This window comes from Bos mutus, chromosome 13 (genome assembly GCF_027580195.1).
Source record: "Bos mutus isolate GX-2022 chromosome 13, NWIPB_WYAK_1.1, whole genome shotgun sequence".
Classification (NCBI taxonomy): domain Eukaryota; kingdom Metazoa; phylum Chordata; class Mammalia; order Artiodactyla; family Bovidae; genus Bos; species Bos mutus.
The window spans coordinates 32,431,132-32,454,021 of NC_091629.1; the positions used below are offsets into that span (position 1 = coordinate 32,431,132).

The following is a 22,890-nucleotide window of genomic DNA, read 5'->3' on the forward strand; positions in this document are numbered from 1 at the left end:
TGGCTGGATAGCATCACCAGTTCAATGGATATGAACTTGGGCAAACTTCGGGAGATGGTGAGGGGCAGGGAGGCCTGGCGTATTGCAGTCCATGGGGTTGCAGAGTCAGACTGAACTGGGCTCTTGGACAACAACAACAACGCATATATTTTGGCTGAGCTATGCAGCTTATGGAGTCTCAGCCAGGGACTGAAGCTGCACCCTTGGCAGTGAAAGTATGGAGTCCTAACCACTGGTCTGCCTTGGAATTCCCTAAGTATTGGTTTCAAGTGAAGTGCTGGATGAATGAATTTTTGTGCTTCAGGGATCCATTCCCTATGGGTAAACAGGAGGCAGTGCGACTTTAAAATCAGAAAAATTGAGCAACTGATATTACTTAGGTCCACATCTTCAGTTCGCAGATGAGGATCTCAGACTCCAGAAAATGCAAGTCAGGGCCTGAGTGCCATAGCAAGATAATGGTAGAAGTGGATCTGGAACTTATTCTTCTGATTTGGTTCCTGGTTCATACTTTTTCTATGATATCATATTCAAAATCCAATATTGTGACTGAAATGCTTGACAGTATATAAAACTATCACGGGGATTCCTTTGTGGCTCTGTGGTAAGGAATTCGCCTGCCAGTGCAGGAGACAGGTTCAATCCCTGATCTGGGAAGGATCTCACATGCTGCGGAGCAACTGAGTCTGTGTGCCACAACTACTGAGCCTGCACTTAGAACCTGGGAACCAAAACTACTGAAGCCCGCATGCCTTAGAGTCCATGCTCCACCAGAGAAGCTGCCACAGTGAGAAGCCCTCACCCCACAAGTAGAGAATAGTCGCCACTCATGCCAACTAAAGAAAAGCCCGTGCAGCAGTGAAGACCCAGTACAGCCAAAAATAAATAAAATTATATATATGAAGAAGCAAAACTATCACAGATCTTCCTATTTCTTTACTCACAGTGTTCATGTTTTCCTTTAAAACCTTGAGGATATTTATAATAGCTATTTCAAGTTCTTGTCTGCTCATTCCATCATCTCTGTCCTTTCAAGATCTAGTTCTACTGATTGATTTTTCTTCTGGATATAGGTTACATTTTTCTACTTCTCAAGTCTAGTTAAATTCTACTAGCTGCTTGGACTTCATGATATTACGTAGTTGACATCATTTTTTTTTTTTTTTTGCAGTCTTTAAAAAGTATTGAAGTTCATTTTGGCAGACAGTTAAGTTACTTGCTCGTCAGTTTGCTGTTTTTCAGGCTTGTTTTTAGGTTCGTTAGGGAGATTCTGGTGTAGCCTTTACTCAGTCCTTAGTTTAGCTTATTACCAAGATGTGGCCTTACTGGATCACTACTGAAAGGTCAGCAAGTTTTCTTCCTTATGGCTGCCAGAACATGGCAGTCTTCCAGCCCTGTGCAAGGTTTTGGACTTGTTCAGCTCAACTTCCCTGGCTTTGCCTGGCTCTATGGAGTTTCACCATAAATGTGCACAACTTAGTGCTCAGTTATTGTTGTTCAGCTGCTCAGTCTTGTCTGACTCTTTGTGATGCCATGGACAGCAGCACACCAGGCTCCCATGTTCTTCACTGTCTCCCGGAGTTTGCTCAAACTCCTGTCCATTGAGTTGGTGATGCCATCCAACAATCTCATCCTCTGATGCCCCTTCCCCCTGCCCTCAATCTTTCCCAGAATCAGGGTCTTTCCCAATGAGTCGGCTCTTCATATCAGGTGGGCAAACTATTGGAGCTTCAGCTTCAGTATCAATCTTTCCAATGAATATTCAGGGTTGATTTCCTTTAGGATTGACTGGATTGATCTTTTGCTGTCCAAAGGACTCTTGAGTCTTCTTGAGCACCACAATTCAAAAGTATCAGTTCTTCGGTGCTCAGCTTTCATTATGGTCCAACTCTCACCTCTATACATGACTACTGAAAAAACCGTATCTTTGACTATATAGACCTTTGTCGGCAAAGTGTTGTCTCTGCTTTTAATACAGTGTTTAGGATTGTCATAAGGGCTTCCCTGGTGACTCAGACAGTAAAGCGTCTGCCTGCAATGCAGCAGACCCAGGTTCATTCCTTGGGTTGGGAAGATCCTCTGGAGAAGGAAATGTCAGCCCACTCCAGTATTTTTGCCTGAAAAAATGCCATGGATGGAGGAGCCTGGTAGGCTACAGTCCATGGCGTCGCAAAGAGTCAGATACAACTGAGCAACCTCATTTTCACTTTCATTTAGGATTGTCATACCTTTTCTCCCAAAGAGCAAATGTCTTTTAATTTCATGGCTGTAGTTACTGTCCACAGTAATTTTGAAGCCCAAGAAAATAAAATATGCCCTTGTTTCCACTTTTTCTCTATATATTTGTCATGAACAGATGGGACTGGATGCCATGATCTTAGTTTTTTGAATGTTGAGCTTTAAGCCAACTTTTTCACTCTCCTCTTTCACCTTCATCAAGAGGCTCTTTAGTTTCTCTTAACTTTCTGCCATTAGAGTGATATCATCTGAATATCTGAGACTGTTGATATTTCTCCCAGCAATCTTGATTCTAGCTAAAGATTCATCCCAGCCCAGAATTTCTCATGATGTACTCTGCATATAAGTTAAATAAACAGGGTGACAACATACAGCCTTGACATACTCCTTTCCCAATTTTGAACCAGTCCGGTGTTCCATGTCCAGTTCTAACTGTTGCTTTTTGACCTGCATACAGATTTCTCAGGAGGCAGATAAGGTGATCTGGTATTCCCATCTCTAAGAATTTTCCACAGTTTGTTGTGATCCACACAGTCAAAGGCTTTAGTGTAGTCATAAAGCAGAAGTAGATGTTTTTCTGGAATTCCCTTGCTTTTTCTATGATCCAACGGATGTTGGCAATTTGATCTCTGGTTCCTCTGCCTTTTCTAAATCCAGCTTGTACATCTGGAAGGTCTTGGTTCACATACTTTTGAAGCCTAGCTTGAAGGATTTTGAGCGTTACTTTGCTAGCATGTGAAATGAATGCAATTGTATGGTAGTTTGAACATTCTTTGGCATTGCCCTTCTTTAGGATTGGAATGAAAACTGCCCTTTTCCAGTCCTGTGGCCACTGCTGAGTTTTCCAAATTTGCTGACATATTGAGTACAGCACTTACACAGCATCCTCTTTTAGGATTTGAAATAGCTCAACTGGAATTCCATCACCTCCTGATGTTTCCTAAGGCCCACTTGACTTCACACTCCAGGATGTCTGGCTCTAGGTGAGTGATCACACCATTCTGGTTATCCAGGTCATTAAGATCTTTTTTGCATAGTTCTTCTGTGCATTTTTGTCACCTCTTCTTAATATCTTCTGCTTCTGTTAGGTCCATACCATTTCTGTCCTTCATCATGCCCATCTTTGCATGAAATGTTCCCTTGGTATCTCTGATTTTCTTGAAGAGATCTCTAGTCTTTTCCATTCTATTGTTTTCCTCTATTTCTTTGCATTGTTCATTTAAAGAGGCCTTCTTATCTCTCCTTGCTATTCTCTGGAACTCTGCATTCAGTTGGGTATACCTTTCCCTTTCTCCTCCGCCTTTTGCTTCTCTTCTTTTCTCAGCTATTTTTAAGGCCTCCTCAGACAACCACTTGGCCTTTTTGCATTTCTTTTTCTTGGGATGGTTTTGGTCACTGCCTCCTGTACAGTGTTATAAACCTCTGTCCATCGTTCTTCAAGCACTCTTGTCTGCCAGATCTAATCCCTTGAATCTATTCATCAACTCCAATATATAAATATAAGGGATTCGAATTAGGTCTTACCTGAATAGCCTAGTGATTTTCCCTCCTTTCTTAACATAAGCCTGAATTTTTCAATAAGGAGTTCATGATCTGAGCCACAGTCAGCTCCCAGTCTTGTTTTTCTGACTGTATAGAACTTCTCCATCTTTGGGTACAAAGAATATAATCAATCGAATTTCAGTATTGACCTTGTGATGTCCATGTGTAGCATCGTCTCTTGTGTTGTTGGAAGTGGGTTTTTGCTATGACCAGTGTATTCTCTTGACAAAACTCTGTTATCCTTTGCCCTGCCTCATTTTGTACTCCAAGGCCAAACTTGCCTGTTACTCCAGGTATCTCTTGACTTCCTACTTTTTGCATTCCAGTCCCCTATGATGAAAAGAACATCTTTTGTTTGTTTGTTAGTTCTACAAGGTCTTATAGGTCTTCATAGAACTGTTCGACTCTTCAGCTTCTTCAGCATTAGTGGTTGGGACAAAAATTGTGAATTACTGTGATGTCAAATGGTTTGCCTTCAAAATGAATCAAGATCATGTGTTCAGTAAAAGATGCAAAAAGAATACCTGTTCCAGTCTCTGGAGCTCTTTCCCTGTGTAGCTCCCTCCTCTCTAGGACTTAGCTTCACAAATTCCAAGTACTTTATACTCGTATCTGTCTCCTTAGTGGGCTCTGCTTAGATCCCACTCCTGCACTGTGATCCAGAAAATGCCTCCAGGTAGGAAACTGAGGCAGTCCTAGCGCATCTTGTTTTGTTTTCCTTTTCTCAGGGATCCTATACCACTTGTGTCCAGTATTTGAAAAGAGTTGTTCCATACATTTTGTCCTATTTTCTGGTTATTTACAGCAGAAGGGCAAGTCTGGTACCAGATAGTGTATCATTGCCAGAGGTTTTTTTTGTTCAGTTGCTCAGTCTTGTCTGACTCTTTGCAACCCCATCCTTCACTATCTCCTAGAGTTGACTCAAACTCATGTCCATTGAGTCAATGATGCCATCCAACCATTGCATCCTCTGTTGTCCCCTTCTCCTCCTGCCCTCAATCATTCCCAGAATCAGGGTCTTTTCCAGTGAGTTGGCTCTTTGCATAAGGTGGCCAAAGTATTGAAGCTTCAGCTTCAGCATCTGTCCTTCCAGTGAATATTCAGGGATGATTTTCTTTTGGATTGACTGGTTTGATATCCTTGCAGTCCAAGGGACTCGCAGGAGTCTTCTCCAGCACCAATTTGAGAGCATCAGTTCTTTGGCACTCAGCCGTTTTTATATCCAACTCTCACATCTGTACATGTGAGTACAGTACATGACTACTGGAAAAACCATAGCTTTGACTATACGGACCTTTGTCAGCAAAGTGATGTCTCTGCATTTTAGTATGCTGTCTAGGTTTGTCTAGCTTTTCTTCGAAGGAGCAAGAGTCTTTTAATTTCATGGCTTCAGTTACTGCCTGCCGTGATTTCAGAGCCTAAGAAAATAAAGTCTGTCACTGTTTCCACTTTTTCCCCATCTATTTGCCATGAAGTTTTGTGAGAGGTTATTTAGATTTTTTTCTCTACTATTTTTCCATATTAAGTAAAGGCAGAGATCTTGTCCCCACTTTATAGGTTAGATGATACAGAGTTGCCAAGAGTGATTAAGAAGCTTGAGATCACATACTGAATTGGTAGGATGGCAGGAACCCTGGATCATATGACCTTGCCCTGACTTACTAGACTAGATCCCGCCTGTGGACCTAAGCATACCAGTGAGTGTTGGTAGTGGCACACCAGTGAGTATTACTGGTTCCAGTTGGCAGAGACAAAAGCAGTGGAGAGAAGAGAAAACAGAATAAAAAAAGAAAGTGGTAGAAGAATGGGGTAGGAAGAGCTCTATATCTGTGTATCAGAAGAGAAAGTTGGGGCTGCTATAGTAACCCCAAGAGTTGTGTAAGATGTCACTCACTGTCACCCGTAACAATATAGAAATAATAGCTGCTGACCTGAGATGCTTCAACATATTATCTCATTTAATCTTCATTCTCTACCTAAAGAAGACACTATTACTCCTATATTATAGATGAGGAAACTGAGGCTCAAAGGCAAAATTACCTGCCCATAACAATATTGCAGCAATGCTGAGATTTGAACAGGGCACAGCAGACTCCGAAGTTCGTGCTAGTCATCGTTATGGTTCACCAGCAGAGGGTACCTTTCCCTGACTCATTTTTGTTGACTTTCCTAGTATTTTTTCCCCTTTCACCTGATTCTGCCCCTGCAGGAATACCATTTATTTTCTTCTTATTTTTAAAACCAACACATGCTAATTGTAGGAGACTTTGAAAATACAGAACATTAGAAGGACAAAAATCATCTGTATACTTACCGTTATCCATTATTTTCAATCTCAAACTTTGGTTTTTCACTGTAATGCTCACCTTTGTAACTGCTTTGTCTTCACCACATATAATGTGGTATTTATTGATGAATGTTTATTGATTTTAGGCACCATCAGAACTCTATAGAATATTTAAAACAGCAGTTAATTTGCTAAGAAAGTCACACATTTGTTTTTATGCCTAAAGAGCTACTGGATTCCAGTGGACACACATGGGGGCCTGATAGTCTTTTTCAGTTTCAGGTCTAGGCCTTGTTAACTTTTGTGGCCCTCACGGCTAAGGAGCAATGCAAGGGCACCATGCTGTCCATAGGCACTCAGCTGATACCTTTTGACTATAGACCTTCAGAGATGGAAAGTAAATTCAGTATATTTATTCACCAACTATTCATTGAACAAGCTCTGTGCTAGCTCCTAGGGAGGAATTGTGAGCTAGAAACAGTCTTTCCTGTCTTGGAATTTACCCTTTAGTGATAGAAAACCCATGGAATCCATTTCTGAAACGTCCAGATTAGAAGACATTTTCCCACCATAATATTTTTACCAGTAAACTCAGAATTGTTTGTCATAGGTAGGTTTAAAAAGGAACAGTTGTGGAAGTGCAAGTAAAGTTCATAAAATAAAGATGGGAACATGTTACTTTAGGCTGATGTTAAATGATCTCTTAGCCTTCTGTTATGCTGTCTCACAGGGAAGGTTTTATGTATGTCTCCTTTGGTCTTGTCTTCTTTTCATCTCCGAGTTTGATGTATAAGCTTTAGCCAGGGCCTTTGATTTACAGTGTTCTGAAGAAAGAGACTGGGATGACAAAGCCAGCCAGGCCATCCCTAAGAGCCTGATATATTGTCCCAAATCAAGCTGTCTGAGAGCCACACAGAAGATTTCTGCAGCCTGCTCAGGGAGAGCCTGCTGGGAGGCAGCACCCTGAAAGCCTCATAAAATAGTGTTTCCCCATCCTACTTTGAAAGGCACAGTTTGCTTGGGTATGGCAGCAATCTGTAATCCTTTGGATCATCTTTTACCATCAGAGTGTAGTCAACCGAGAAAATAAGAAATTATGGGTCCATCAGTTATAGATAAGTTAAATAAAGGGCTTTAAAATTATGTGGAAGTCTGTGACCAATATATTTTTTAAAATTTTAATTGCTTTACAATATCATGTTAGTTTCTACTGTACAGCAACATGAATCAGCTATAAGTATACATATATCCTTGCCCTCTTGTGGCTTGCTTCCATTTTTCCCGCATCCCATCCCTCTAGGTCATCACACAGCACTGACCTGAGCTCCCTGTGTTATATAGCAGATTCCCACTGGTTATCTACTTTACGTATGGTAGTGTATATGTCAGCGCTACTCTCTCAATTTATACCCCCAACTCCGTCCCCACTGTTCTGTCCCTAACTCCTTTCTCTGTGTCTGCATGCGACCAACATTTTTTTAAACTCTAAAACATAGCTTGGTAAAAACTTCATTGTAGCATACTGAGTATTGAGGGAGAGTGAGTTCAGTTACCTCAGTTACCTGAGTTATCACTCAGTTTGGGAGTGATAAAAAATTACCCCCAATATTCCACAGCTTAAAACAACAAACATTTATTATCTCACAGTTTCTGGGGGTCAAAAATCTGGGAGTGGCTTAGCTAGGGGTTTCTGGCTTAAGGGGTCTCATGAGGTTGCAGTCAAGCCTTGACTGGCGCTAGAGGATCTGCTTCCAAGAAGATTCACTCATGTGACTCCTGGCTGGAGTTTTCTGTTCTCCAGGCCCTTCCACAGGGCTGCTGAGTGTCCTCAAGACATGGCAGGTGGCTTCTCCCCAAGTGAGTTGAGAGAGAGAGAGAGGTGGAGTGTGCTCAAAACAGAAGCCATAGTACCTTTCATAATCTAATCTTGTAAGCAACAGACTGTCACTTCTACCATATTCTATGTGTCGCACAAGCCTACCCTGCTACAGCGTGGCAGGAGGCTATTCCAGAATTTCATGAACTCCAGGAGATGGAGACGTTTAGGGGTCATCTTGGAGGCTTGGCTACCATGTCGGCTGTTGATCAGGCAAAATTTCATTTAAAAGTCCATCATGTTGGGCCAGGTGAGTTGATATATACTGCTTCTGTTGCTCATCTTCTTGAGAGACACAGAGTGAAAATCCAGATCTGAGAGGTTGTAAATGTGCATGTGTGTGTCCCTAAATCCCAGCCTTGAGGCCAATTCTGTAGTTTCCTATCATCCATCAGGCGAAAGAGCTGACACTTGAGAGGCACGGATTGATCACTCACAGACTTGGGATTGGATGAACAATCTCAACCTGGGCAAGACCAGGGACCCAGTACAAGGGAAAAACCCCCTCTTGTCTGTCCACTGAAGGGGACACTGATCAGGCTCCAGGTCTGGGGAATCTGAGGAGGGAACCTGTAGTCAGTGGAACATCCTGGGAACACATCAAAGCCATGGTGCCTTTTAGCCCTCATTTTCCACAAAGGGAAAGAAGGATCCAGTGTTAGGCTGCTGGTAAAGCCCTTCCTTTAGTCTCCTCCTTATGAGATCCAGGTCTGGTATTGACCAAGTCACATGCTTGCTCTAGAATTTAAATTCCTTAAATTACAAAGTGGTTGGGCTAGAAGAAAAATTTATCAGCACCTGCCTTCCTTTTAGTTCAGTCACGTTGCAACTGCTGCTTCAGCAGGTATTGACCACTGAAGAGTTACTGGGCATTCAAATGTGAAAGCTACTGGTTTCTAAGTGGCATTTTATTTCCACTCAGAGACTTATAAGTAGCCAGTCTTATGGCATGCAAGTGGAGGTACGTGACAGTACCCTGGTTTCTCCAGTAACAGATAGTCAGAGGGAATCACCAGAGTCCCCCAGACATTCTGAGAAGTGTGCAAATGATGTGCTTATTTGCTTTTCAAAAAAATTATACCCTCCATCCATATTTTCCCACTGAGAATATTCTTACCACATTTGCTTCATCATTCTCTCTGTTTCCATTCAATGCTGCTTTTCAGAAGGGTTGTTCTTGTTATAAGGGTAATAAGTTAACATTGTAAAATACAGACAAACTTAGAGAAGAATGCTTAGAAGAAACTCTAGGATGAAAAGGGTGGGAAGAAGTTGGGATGGTCTTCAAGCACATCTAATGACTTACTTTCTTATAACTGTTCACATCACTTAACTCTGGTTCCTGGGTACATGAAGGTTTGCTATTTTTGTTTTTGTATGTTTCCTGCTTGCTTGAGTATTTCATGTATTTTTTAAAAAGCAATACTGAGAAGAAACCCCTCTTCTTTTTAAAACCTGGAGATAATCCTTAATCATTGTTACCATTTTTGTGATTTACTTATAGCTTTTTTTTTCTTTTTAACCAAATAAAAGTCATGCTCTATGTATAATTTTGCATGCAGCTTTTTTTCATTCTGTGCCTAGAAGGTAGAATTACTGCATCAAAAGGCACACGCCTTTCCAAATTTGTTACATAAGTGCTGCTAACACTCCAAACAACGGTATCAGAAATGTCTGAGAGTGACTGTGTTCCCACATCCTTGCTGACATGGCTGAAAAACAAGAATTCATTGTTCTAATTTGCTTTTCTCTGATTACTAGTAAGGTTTGAGCATCACTCTATTTAATTCTCTTAGACATTTTATTCTCCTGTGGATTATCTGTCCTTATCATTGGATTTTTTTTTAACTGGGTTATTTGCTTTTTGAAAAAATTATACCTTCCATTCATATTCTCCCACTGAGAATATTCTTACCATATTTGCTTCATCATTCTCTCTGTATATTATTTTTTCTGTTAATCATAACAGAACGTTAACAGAGAGTAAGTGTAGACATGATGCTCCTTCACTCATAAATACAGTAGTACAGTGTATATTTCCTAAAAAAGGGACATTCTCATATATAACTACAGTACAGTTATCAGAATCAGAGAAATCAACATTTATACAGAGCTTCACTGTGGATTATTCCACAGACCCGATTCAATTTTTGCAGATGTCTATTTCCTTTAGACATGAGCCTTTTCTGATATCATTTAAATTCAAAAATAAATTTTTAATCGCTGAAAAACTTTGAATGATAGAGATATGCTGTAATTTATTAGCTAACTTTGCCAGCTATCAGTAATATTTTTGCTCTTACAGATAATGCCATTGAGCACATCAGTGTCCCATGTGTTTTGTGTTACATCCTCTGACACACATCAGAGATGGCAGCTCTGAGAAGGAACATATTTATGGTGTGTGTCGGGGTAGAACTGGGTCAGCTGTTATCATCATTGTTGTTGTTCAGTCACCAAGTCATGTCTGACTCTGTGACCCCATGGACTGCAGCACACCAGGCTCCTCTGTCCTGCACTATCTCCTGGAGTTTGCTCAAATTCATGTCATTGAGTCACTGATGCTATCTAACCATTTCATCCTCTGTCGCCCCCTTCTCCGCCTGCCCTCAATCTTCCTAGCATCAGTGTCTTTTCCAATGAGTCGGCTCTTTCCATCAGGTGGCCAAAGCATTGAAGCTTCAACTTCAGCATCAGTCCTAATGAATATTCAGGATTGATTTCCTTTAGGTTTGGCTGGTTTAATCTTCTTGCTGTCCATGTCTCAAGAGTCTTCTCTAGCACCACAATTTGAAAGCATCAATTCTTTGGCGCTCAGCCTTCTTTATGGTCCAACATTTACATACCATACATGACTACTGGAAAAACAATATCCTTGACCATAAGGACCTTTCCCAGCAAAATTATGTCTCTGCTTTTTAATATGCTGTCTAGGTTTGTCATAGCTTTTCTTCCAAGGAGCAAGTGTCTTAATTTCATGGCTGCAGTCACCATCCAGTGATTTTAGAGCCCAAGAAAATAAAATCTGTCACAATTTCCACTTTTTCCCCATCTGCTTGCCATGAAGTGATGGGACTGGATCCTAAAAGATGATGCTGTTAAAGTACTGCACTCAATATGCCAGCAAATTTGGAAAACTCAACAGTGGCCACAGGACTGGAAAAGGTCAGTTTGTATTCCAATCCTAAAGAAAGGCAATGTCAAAGGATGTTCAAACTACTGCAGAATTGCACTCATCTCACATGCTAGCAAAGTAATGCTCAAAACTCTCCAAGCCAGGCTTCAAAAGTTTGTGAACCGTGAACTTCCAGATGTTCAAGCTGGATTTAGAAAAAGCAGAGGAACCAGAGATCAAATTGCCAACATCCTTTGGATCACTGAAAAAGCAAGAGAGTTCCAGAAGCACATCTTCTTCTGCTTTATTGACTACCAAAGCCTTTGACTGTGTGGATCACAAGAAGCTGTGCAAAATTCTTAAAGAGGTGGAAATACCAGACCACCTGATCTGCCTCATAAGAAATCTATATGTAGGTCAAGAAGCAACAGAACTGAACATGGAACAACAGACTGGTTCCAAATCGGGAAAGGAGTACATCAAGGCTGCATATTGTCACCCTGCTTATTTAACTTACATGTGGAGTACAATCATGCAAAATGCCAGGCTGGATGAAGCACAAGCTGGAATCAAGATTGCCAGGAGAAATATCAATAATCTCAGATATGCAGATGACACCACCCTTATGGCAGAAAGTGAAGAACTAAAGAACCTCTTGATGAAAGTGAAAGAGAGAGTGGAAAAGTTGGCTTAAAACTCAACATTCAAAAAAGATCATGGCATCTGGTCCAGTCACTTCATGGGAAATAGATGGGGAAACAAGGAAAGGAAACAGTGACAGACTTTATTTTTTTGGGCTCCAAAATCACTGCAGATAGTGACTGCAGCCATGAAATTAAAAGATGCTTGCTCCTTGGAAGAAAAGCTATGATCAACCTTGACAGCATATTAAAAAGCTGAGATATTACTTTGCCAACAAAGGTCCGTCTAGTCAAAGCTGTGGTTTTTCCAGTAGTCATGTATGAATGTGAGTTGGATCATAAAGAAAGCTGAGCACCGAAGAGTTGATGCTTTTGAACTGTGGTGTTGGAGAAGACTCTTGAGAGTCCCTTGAACTGCAAGGAGATCCAACCAGTCTATTCTAAAGGAAATCAGTCCTGAACATTCATTGGAAGGACTGATGTTGAACCTGAAACTCTAATACTTTGGCCACCTGATGTGCAGAACTGACTCATTAGAAAAGACCCTGATGCTTGGAAAGATTGAAGGCAGGAGGAGAAGGGGACGACAGAGGATGAGATGGTTGATGGCATCACTGACTCGATGGACATGAGTGTGAGTAAGTTCCAGGAGTTGGTGATGGACAGGGAAGCCTGGTGTGCTGCAGTCCATGGTGTTGTAGAGAGTTGGACACGACTGAGCAACTGAACTGAACTGAGTGAGACTGGATGCCATGATCTTCATTTTTTTAATGTTGAATTTCAAGCTAACTGGTTCTAATTTGGAAAAGGAGCACAGGAATGTATATTGTCATCTTTCTTGTTTAACTTATATACAGAGTATATCATGTGAAATGCCAGGCTGGATAAATCCCAAGCTGGAATCAAGATTGCTGGGAGAAGTATCTACAGCCTCAGATATGCAAGTGACACCACTGTAAGGACAGGAAGTGAAGAGGAACTAAAGAGCCTGTTGATGAGGGTGAAAGAGGAGCGTGAAAAAGCTGGGTCAACTGTCCTGATCCCTTTATAATATCCAGAGAGACCGCCTCCTTCTCCCTGCCCCACACTTTCTGCTTCCAGTTCCTCCTGCATCCGATTGCAGGATCATTTCCGATTTCTGCTCGAAAGCTCACTTTTTGCGTGCTATTTTCTTTCAGCTGGACGGGTATGGGTGCCTGGCACCCTTGAGTTCTATGCTGTCTTGCCCACTGTGCTTTCTGTCTCCCAGATACTCCCCTGGTTGTCATCCCTTGGTGGCACCCTTCTGGCCTTCCAGCATACAGTGAATGCATATGTATGCACTTGGTTTCATATTCTCAGTCTGGGTACTGATGCTTCCTTTAGAATAGGCTCTTGACAGGCATAGTGTCAAAGCATTTGAGTCTCATAGGCCTCTGGGAAGATGACATTGTTTTCCCTCCACCCAGCAAGCTGCGAGGAGGCTGGTCTCCCTGTGTCCTGGGTGACATCCACCTCTTCCACAGCCATCCGTGCCCACTGCGGCTAGAGTACGGGTACAAACTTCTGTCTCATTGTTTTAATTTGGATTTCTTTGCCAGTGAAATGCAGTATTTTTTCATGTGTGGTAAAATACACATAAAAAATTTTCCATATTAACCATTTTTTATTAATAAAATACACAGTTAAGTGGCAATATGTGTCATCACCACCATCCAAATCCAGAACTTTTTCTTCTTCCCAAACTGAAACTCTACCCATTAAACACTAACTCCCTATTTCCCTTACCCCGACCCCCGCCTCCTGCCCCCCGCCCTCTCTCCGCCACGGCAACCACCAGTCTACTTTCTACCTCTACTGGTGAAATGCAACATTTATTTTGGTCTGAATTGGCATTTCCCATTTTTCACCTATAAATTGTTTTGTAAATGTCCTTACCTACTTTCCTTATTGGAACATTGGTATTTCCCTCAATAAGTAAGAGGGGTTCACTAGTGAAACTGAGCGCAAATGGATCACAGACTTCTAAATTTTTAAAGTGTAGCTGAAGGATTAGGGGCTTTTCTCTGCCTGGTTTTGATTCCTCAGAGATTTGCATTCTTATGCCCTCTTCTGGCTGCTAAGTTAGGTTCTCCCAGCTGTTTCCTCTCCTTAAAAAAAGACGTAGCTTTTTTTTTTTTTACAACTTTATTGTGGAATAAATGACAGTAATATAATTATATATATTTAAAGTGTACAGTGTAATGATTTGATATACACTGTGAAATGATTACCAAGATGAAAATAACAGATTCACTACCTCACAGAGTTAATTTAAGTTTCGTGTGTGTAGTGAGAATGCTTAACATTAAAAAAAAAAATTCAGGCTTATTGTGCTTATACAAGTATGAAGCCAAAACAATAAACAACAAAATTAAAAAATTAACAGCATTAATTTAATGTTATACATTATATTGTTTTGCTGAAACTTATTGTAGCTCAGTTTACAAACTCTACAATGGGAGTCAATCACAAAAGCTAAAACAAAAAGACTGAGAGAAAGAAACAAAGAGAAAGCATTGGGTTCGGCAGTTCTCGCCTGGAGAGCTGGGCTGCCCTGTGGGCTTTGGTGCCCTCATTAGTCCATCCTGAGGCGCTTGTTTGCCTGGGTCTAAAGGAAGCAGGTTCGTTTAGGCCTCTATTAAGGATTACCCCCATGAGTCATAAGGCAGCCTTGCTTCTTACTTCTCATTTGACTGATAAAATTTGAAAAGAAAAAGAACTTTCTCATTGCCTACCACCTGCCTGTGTCCCCAGATGCCCCAGTCTGCTACAGTGACTAATTGTCTGTGTTCCTATTTAAGGCTATTCCTTCCACTCATGTGCAATTCCCATCTTCTCTCTCCTGCTCACGGGCATCACACCTCCAGTTATCTCTTCTCTCCTGCATTTTTGATTTCCCCCTCTTGACTGGTTCATTCTTCGCAGTATAAAATCTCTCATCTTTAATTTGACTCCTTATTGCCCTCAACTACTGCCCCCATTTCTCTGCTCGTCTTTGTAGCAAAGGGCTATGAAAGAGGAGTCTAGCTTGTCTGACCCACTCTCTTAATTCTTCCTAATTTCTCTTCAACCCATGCAGTTGGGCTTTTGCCTCACCTCCCCACCAGGCCTCCCCTCCCCTACCTCCACACACCATACCTCTGCTCTTCTTGTGGACTTGTGGTGTCTTTTAACTCTCAAATCCTGGGGTCCGTTCTCAGTCCTCATCGTGTTTAACCAAACAGCACGGTTGATGCAGCTGGTCATCCCTTTCCTGGACATCTGTTCTTCACTTGGCTTCTGGGACACCCCTTCCTCTTGCTGCTTCTCCCCTCTCATTGGCTGCTCTTTCTCAGCTTCTTTTGTTGGTTCTGGCTCTTCTTACTGCTTCTAACCCCTGGAGCATCCCAGGCTCAGACTTCAGGCCTCTCCCCTTCACCATCTGCCTCATCCCATGATGATGTCTTTTAACTCCTACGGTGCCAGCTTTCCCTGAGCCCCAGACACGTACACTCACCTACCTACTCCATAGCTCTAGATGGGCATCTAATAAGCACCTCAAACTTCGGTTCAAATAGAACTCTTGATCCCCTTCAAACAGATGAACAAACAGCTCAACCTCTCACCTAATTGTCTTCTCTTTACCCAGTTCCTCAGTCCTCAAACCTATCCTCTGTGTCCAATACAAGCTGTCCCACAGGCTCTATCTCCCAAATATGTTCCAAGTATGGCAGCGTCTCTCCACCTCCATCACTCCACCCATGCAAGCCGCCATCTTACACTGACTCTGCAGTAGCTTCCTAACTAATCTCCAGTCCCTTTCTTGCCCTCCTTAATTCACTCTCCATTGGCACCCAGAGCAACCTGTTCCTAAACTGTCAGTTCTGCCACTTAACTCTCCTACTGAAACGCTTCCAGTGCACTTTGGACGTAATCCAAGTATCTTCCATTGGCCTCTGGGCCCCACGTGATCTGGCCTCTCCCTGCCTGGGTATATCCCCTCCTCCTTACCCACTTCTGACCATACACAAGCTCATCCCCACCTCTCAGATTTTGCACTTTTAGGTCCTTTAGCCTGCAATGTTCTTCCACTGGAACATGTTTTGTTCCCTCATTTCCTGCAGATCTCTGCTCAAATATGACTTTCCCAGGAGCCTTTTTGGCCCACCCCCTCCATCCTGGCCTTCCCATCCACATCGTTCTCTATCCCCTTCCTCTGCTTTATCTTTCTTCCTGGGGTTTTTCACGGTCTCCAGTTAAAGTCTCTGCTCACTTATTTTCTGTTTTACCAGGGGGTACATAAGCTCCATGAGAGTAAGCACTTTATTTCTCTTATTCACTGCTGAATTGTCAGTATCTAGAATTAATGCCTGACACAAAGCAGCTACTCAAGAAATTTGTGTTAAGTGATGATTGAATTAATATTCATCTTCTACCATAATTGAAGAACTATGTTTTAAACACTGCAGTAGAGATCTGGGATGAGTTATTAACCTGTGTGTCTACTTTTTTCCTTGATCTAAAGTGTCATTTCCTAAATGAAGCAGTAGCAATGTAGAATCTACAAGATTCAGCCCAAGTTACCACAAGAATCTAATGCCTACAGCTATCTACTGCCTAGTTTTGCCCTTTAGTCGAAAGAACTGGAGGTGCTGCTCTGCACACTGGCTGTCAAATATAGTTTAAAGTGGACTGGAATTTTGACATGAATTTTACCCATGATCATGGCTTAAGTGAAATGAACCTCTTCGTGGAAAAGGAGAGGGCTTAGGGAATCAAGTGAGTTGAAAACAAGTGGTAACTGAAAGAGAAATATTACCAGTCATTGAAAAGAAATTAAAAGAGATCTGGATTCAATATTTTTAAATAGATCAGAAACATAAGAAACAGATTTATTTAAAATTATATACATTGGTATATAAATTGACCAAGTGTGTAAGTCGCTCAGTTGTGCCCAGCTCTTTGTGACCCCATGGACTGCAGCCCACCAGGCTCCTCTGTCCATGGGATTTTCCAGGCAAACATACTGGAGTGGATTGCCATTTCCTTCTCCATAAATTGACCATGCTGCTGCTAAGTCTCTTCAGTCGTGTCTGATTCTGTGTGACCCCATAGACGGCAGCCCACCAGGCTCCCCCTCCCTGGGATTCTCAAGGCAAGAACACTGGAGTGGGTTGCCATTTCCTTCTCCAATGCGAGAAAGTGAAAAGAGAAAGTGAAGTCACTCAGTCGTGTCCGACTCTTAGGGACCCTATGGACTGCAGCCCACCAGGCTCCTCTGTCCATGGGATTTTCCAAGCAAGAACACTGGAGTGGGTTGCCATTGCCTTCTCCAAAATTGACCATATCCAGCCTAAGAAAAAGATCTCTTTCCCAAACTGAGATTTTTAAGGGAATATGTACCTATAGAAGAATTTAATGATGAAATCTCCACTACAGTGTGGATTGAAGTGTGTGTTTTCGCAACTGCTGCGGTCATCAGAGGCCTTATCTTCCTTTTCAAAACCACCTGATTGCTAGCATATTGTAAATGGGGAGTCAGTGCCCTTGTGGGGTCTTAAGAATGATGTCCACACAGCCACACTCTGAGATGCGTATGAAATGAGAGGGTTTATTATACTCACAGTGCTAGAGGAGAGAGGCCCTCAGGCTGGGCAGGAGGCCATGTGGGAGGAGCACTCAGGGAGCAGACTCAACAAGCAGGTCCGGGGCTGAGAACGAATGAGCACCAAGGGTCAGGTACGGTTCCCACACAAGTGAAAGGTGTGAAGGGATTTTATTGGTGTGTTTGAATGTCACTTGGTCACAGTCAAGGGAGGGCAAGAAGGGACCAGCCTTGTCACACTTGCATCTGGTTGCCTGGCAGGTGCTTGCAGTCTGTGCTCGGGGGTGTTGAGGCATCAGGAAAATAGGAAGGTTTAATAGTTGGCAATACAATCAACTAAAGCACATCCCTGTCAAAGTCCTTTATGGAATCTCCCATTATACCCCAAAGAGAGGATGTTCTTCTTTAAAACAAATCAGCAGATTGAACCTGAAAGGATAAATATTCACAGTAGTGTAGGTTTTCCTGGCTCCTGTTAATATGAATGTATGGAACATTCCTGATTAACCAGTGCCATGTGCCAACTGCCTCCTCTTGCAAGTTGAGTGTACACACAGTCATGGCAACCTGCCTTAATGTAGAGGAAACAACCGCAGAAACGGATTGTTCTCTGCAGCCCCATCTTTCCTGTGCCTGGAACCCCACCTGAGGATGTTCAGGAAGAACAGAATAAAGGAGAGGCCCATCAGTGCAGTCAGCAGCTATAGTCTGACACCCACCGTGTGGCTGCAGGCCCCATCGTGTGGCTGCAGACTGCAACAAGTTTCTAAGAACTTGTTATTGCACTCATCCTTACTATGTCGCCACCCACCGGGCATATGAAAAGTCTGGTTAGGGAGTATTTTCTCTTCCTCTCTTTCTCTCTTAGGAAAGGAAAGTGGTTGCTGTGGAAGTTATTTGAGCAAGGATCGACTGAAGCGACGCAGCAGCAGCAGCAGCAGCAGAGTTAAGATGGTGAGATGCCATTTAAAAGAAGTCATGGGATGTGCCCTGTTACACATCGCAGAGCACGGTTGATTTCATGACCTCATCTGCTGCAGGAGACTCGAAACAAACAAATTGTTGTTGTTGTTTTAGGCGCTGAGTTGTGTCCGACTCTTGCGACTCCATAAACTGTAGCCCACCAGGCTCCACTGTCTATGGGATTTCCCAGGCAAGAATACTGAAGTGAGTTGCCATTCCCTTTTCCAGGGGATCTCCTGACTCAGGGATTGAACCCACATCTCCTGCATTGGTAGATGGATTCTTTACCACTGGGCAACCTGGGAAGCCCTAAACAAACATCATTGACTAATATTTTCCTTACTGTGTAAGTTTGTTCTGCAAACTGGTTATTATTCATCTGAGTGTGTTGAAATCATAGTTTTCATTTTCTGGACCAGTAGGGGTTGAGATGTGAGTGCTATTGGAAGCTCCCCTGGGCTGGAGGAAGGAAGCGGCTGCCCGCAGGGCACAAGGCACACAGCCACGCTGTGTGAGAGGCCCAAGGCCAGCTGGTGTGCAGGGCTTTTCTTTGCCTTCATTGGTTGTGAACTTGGCCACAGGTTATTTTTCAGATTTCTCTTTTGGTTCTCTGTTGGTGTTTGATCAAGTCATTTATTCTTTTCAGATGGTAACAAAATATAACTAAACTCTCAGTTGTTGAAGGTCCTACAGGAAAAAGTATCTAATCTTATCAACTCTAACCATAATTCTCCTTTTTCCATATTGAAATAACTATGTGATATGTGTTTTGATAATGTGAGGTTTCTTAAGAACATAAAATTATTATGGTTTTATGAGAAAACTGTTTTTTTTTTTTTAATGGCCACATCACAAGGCTGGCACGATCTCAGTTCCCTAACCAGGGATTGAACCTAGGCCCTCGGCAGTGAAAGCCCAGGATCCTAACCACTAGGCAACCAGGGAATTTCCAACTGACTAATTTATTTGGACATGGTCATTTTTTATTTTTTTAGGATTTCTGCCCAGGATTCTACATTGTCACTGAGGCAGAGTTCGCATAGGGTTACAAGATTTTCTTCAGTAGCCTTACTTCAGCAGTCTACCCAGATGGCTTTCCTCAGAGTTTTTACCACCATTGTCTTGCCTTCTCCAGGGTCTGGAATTCTGAAGTGTCCTTTTCTGCCAGGCAGAGCAGTCAGTCTAGCACAGAGGTTGAGAACATGACTCTGGCACTAGACTTGCCTGGATTTAAATTCGAGCTTCACCACTTACTAGTTTGGCATGCCTTATTAGGAAGTTCTAAGAGTTAAGTGAGCTTTGTTAGAGCCTGTGGAATCATGCCTGGCACATGGCAGGGCTCACGTAAGTGCTGTGGCCTATGGCCAGTCTGGCATCCCACCTCCCTGACTCTTCTCCGTCATCATGACCTTCCATGGTCCTCTCCTTCTGCCACAAGCTTCTCCCTCTCTGCATTTGCCTGTGATGCCTTCCTCAGTCACCTTCCAGTTTCCTTGCTGCATGACTGCACTAGTTCAAGTCCTGGTGAGGAACAGATAATTCAACCCAACCAGATAATCTGAGGAAAGCTTACTAAAGCTGTGAGCAAGGGTGAGGAAACCACAGGGGAGGCACGGCCAGGGCCTGAGAGCTGTGGTAGGTGGGCTGAGTTGTGAGCTTAGAGGAGGGATGTGGTCAGCCCATGACAACCACCCAGGAAGGGAGCCAGGGAAGTGGTCCCATTTCACCTTTCTCCCTCCTTGCATCTCCTGCCAGGCCTCCCTTTGGTTCTCAACCCCAAGGCAGAGGGCAAGAGTGCCCATCTGTGCAGTCCATGTGGTCAGCCTCCTGAGGCAGAGCAGGATGGAGCCAGCTAAAGAGTGCATCTAGACCAGAGGGTGGGTGGAAAATGTCCGCATAGCGCCCGTGGTCCCTCTGCTCTGCAGCTCCCACGTGGCCCTGAGTCATGGTGCCTTGTTGTCTGGCCCATATCCATCTCTCCACACATAAACCCTCCTGTCTCTGCCCTCATACCCAGCACTCTGGTCCCCTCCCCTGCCACTTGACCAGTCTGCTGGCTGCCCATAAAACATGCCATGACCTGTGTACCATGTTTAAACTTTTCATGCTCATTTGCTTTCTCAGGAGTGCTCTTCCCTCCTCCTAGGTCTGGAGAAGTGCTGCATCTTCACTGCGTCTGGCCCGGATATCCTTGCTTGTTCTCTGCAGTCTTCCCCTGCCTCCAGTTAGATTCCCTTACAGCCTCATTACAAGGGCAGTTCATGTTGTGGTGTGCAGGGTTGTTTGTGGGACCACGTGCTCTGTAGACTTGATTTTCCACTCTTCGAACAGAGACCGCACCATGCTCAACTCTGCATTCCTTTGTGGGACCTCCAAGTAGTTGAAATAAAAACAAGCGCTCACAGGGAACTCTGCTCAATGTTATGTGGCAGCCTGGATGGGAGGGGAGTTTAGGGGAGAATGGATATATGTCTATGTGTGGCTGAGTCCCTTCGCTATTCACCTGAAACTATCCGAACATTGTTAACTGGCTATCAGTTCAGTTCAGTCGCTCAGTCGTGTCCGACTCTTTGCGACCCCATGAATCGCAGCACGCCAGGCCTCCCTGTCCATCACCAACTCCCGGAGTTCACCCAGACTCACGTCCATCAAGTCAGTGATGCCATCCAGCCATCTCATCCTCTGTTGTCCCCTTCTCCTCCTGCCCCCAATCCCTCCCAGCATCAGAGTCTTTTCCAGTGAGTCAACTCTTCACATGAGGCAGCCAAAGTACTGGAGTTTCAGCTTTAGCATCATTCCTTCCAAAGAAATCCCAGGGCTGATCTCCTTCAGAATGGACTGGTTGGATCTCCTTGCAGTCCAAGGGACTCTCAAGAGTCTTTTCCACACCACAGTTCAAAAGCATCAATTCTTCAGCACTCAGCTTTCTTCATAGTCCAACTCTCACATCCATACATGACCACTGGAAAAACCATAGCCTTGACTAGACGGACCTTTGTTGGCAAAGTAATGTCTCTGCTTTTTAATATGCTATCTAGATTGGTCATAACTTTCCTTCCAAGGAGTAAGCGTCTTTTAATTTCGTGGCTGCAGTCACCATCTGCAGTGATTTTGGAGCCCCCAAAAATAAAGTCTGACACTGTTTCCACTGTTTCCCCATCTATTTCCCATGAAATAATGGGACCAGATGCCATGATCTTCATTTTCTGAATGTTGAATTTTAAGCCAACTTTTTCACTCTCCTCTTTCACCTTCATCAAGAGGCTTTTGAGTTCCTCTTCACTTTCTGCCATAAGGGTGGTGTCATCTGCATATCTGAGATGTATAATTGGTATAATTGGCTATACCCCAAAACAAAATAAAAAGTTTTTTAAAAAGTGCTCAAAAAATTAGTTATATTGAAATGACTAAGGAAAAGATGCAATAAATATCACCTAGATACAGATGCCATTAGTTATGAATAATGGATTTAGTATATTTATCACCTGGTTAACTCTCCTATGTCATATATAACCAAGTCCATCTCCAACCCCATTTCCCTACAGTATCCAGATTTAGTTGCTGTAATATTCTCTGGGACACCCTATATGTCACTTGTTAGAATTTATCTGTGGAATTACTTATTCCTTGTTTGCCTGGTGGGCTGCAGTCCATGGGGTCACTAAGGGTTGGACACGACTGAGCAACTTCACTTTCACTTTTCACTTTCATGCATTGGAGAAGGAAACGGCAACCCACTCCAGTGTTCTTGCCTGGAGAATCCCAGGGATGGAGGAGCCTGGGGGGCTACTGTCTGTGGGGTCGCACAGAGTTGGACATGATTGAAGTGTCTTAGCAGCAGCTATATCTTTAGCTCCATGAGGGCTTTATCTGTGTCGTTCATCACAGAATCTCCAGGCTGTAGGACAGAGTACGGTACATAATTGATCCTTCACAAATATTTGTTGAATGAATAAACATATTGGTCACAGTACTCTGTGGCATGTTGTAATCTCAGGAGGCCAGCAGAGTAGGGATTCTAGGTGCCATGGAAGGATCCATGAAGTTCCTTTCCATACTCTTCGAGTCATTCCTCACTGCTTTAAGGGGTCATTTCCGTATGACCCCACTCTCCCATCAGTAGAGCAACCACCCTTTTTACTTGAATGGGAGCAGATCTTGTACCAAGAACAAATTATTTTTTCCTTCAATATTCATAGGGATTACTGGGGGAAATTTATTTCCCTGAAATTATTCTATTTCTCATTTCTCTTATTGTATTTGTTTGTAGTTTCATTTGATGGTACCAAGCAAAATATATTTGATTGTTATTTGAACCATTTCAACCCTACTCAGTAATACTAAAAATATGTAGTAATCATTAGCAGGTCTTATAATTGAACATTGGCATCATTTTACATTATTCACTACTGTAATAGTCTAACCAGATTTTCTTACGAATGAATGACTTCAGGGAGTTCTTTTTAAAGGTCACAAGTGATGTTTGATAACCTGAAAAAGACTGATTTTTTGAAACAAGTAGCAACACAGCCTGGAAGCCTTAATTTGTTTAAGTCCTATCATTGCTCAATAATCTTGTCATCTGGTATTTTCCCAAGGTTTAATATAACAACAACAACAAAA

At 42.8% G+C, this 22,890-nt stretch overlaps 1 protein-coding gene across 7 annotated transcripts in view; it reads left to right on the forward strand.

The window, feature by feature from the left end:
- The window catches only part of SHLD1 (shieldin complex subunit 1), a 111,804-nt gene that overhangs the window by 57,812 nt on the left and 31,102 nt on the right, over positions 1-22,890 (forward strand). The window contains exons 3-5 of one of the 7 annotated variants that reach the window (XM_070381253.1): positions 18,173-18,258; positions 18,382-18,471; positions 20,414-21,835. The exons of 3 other annotated variants lie outside the window; for them this stretch is intronic. In XM_070381253.1, coding sequence (XP_070237354.1) covers positions 18,173-18,258; positions 18,382-18,423 — 128 coding nt within the window. In that variant the 3' untranslated portion in view covers positions 18,424-18,471; positions 20,414-21,835. Of the gene's footprint in view, positions 1-3,133; positions 3,222-18,172; positions 18,259-18,381; positions 18,472-20,413; positions 21,836-22,890 lie in introns of those variants that run through there. 3 more of the 7 variants (XM_070381252.1, XM_070381254.1, XM_070381255.1) reach the window with 3 other exon arrangements.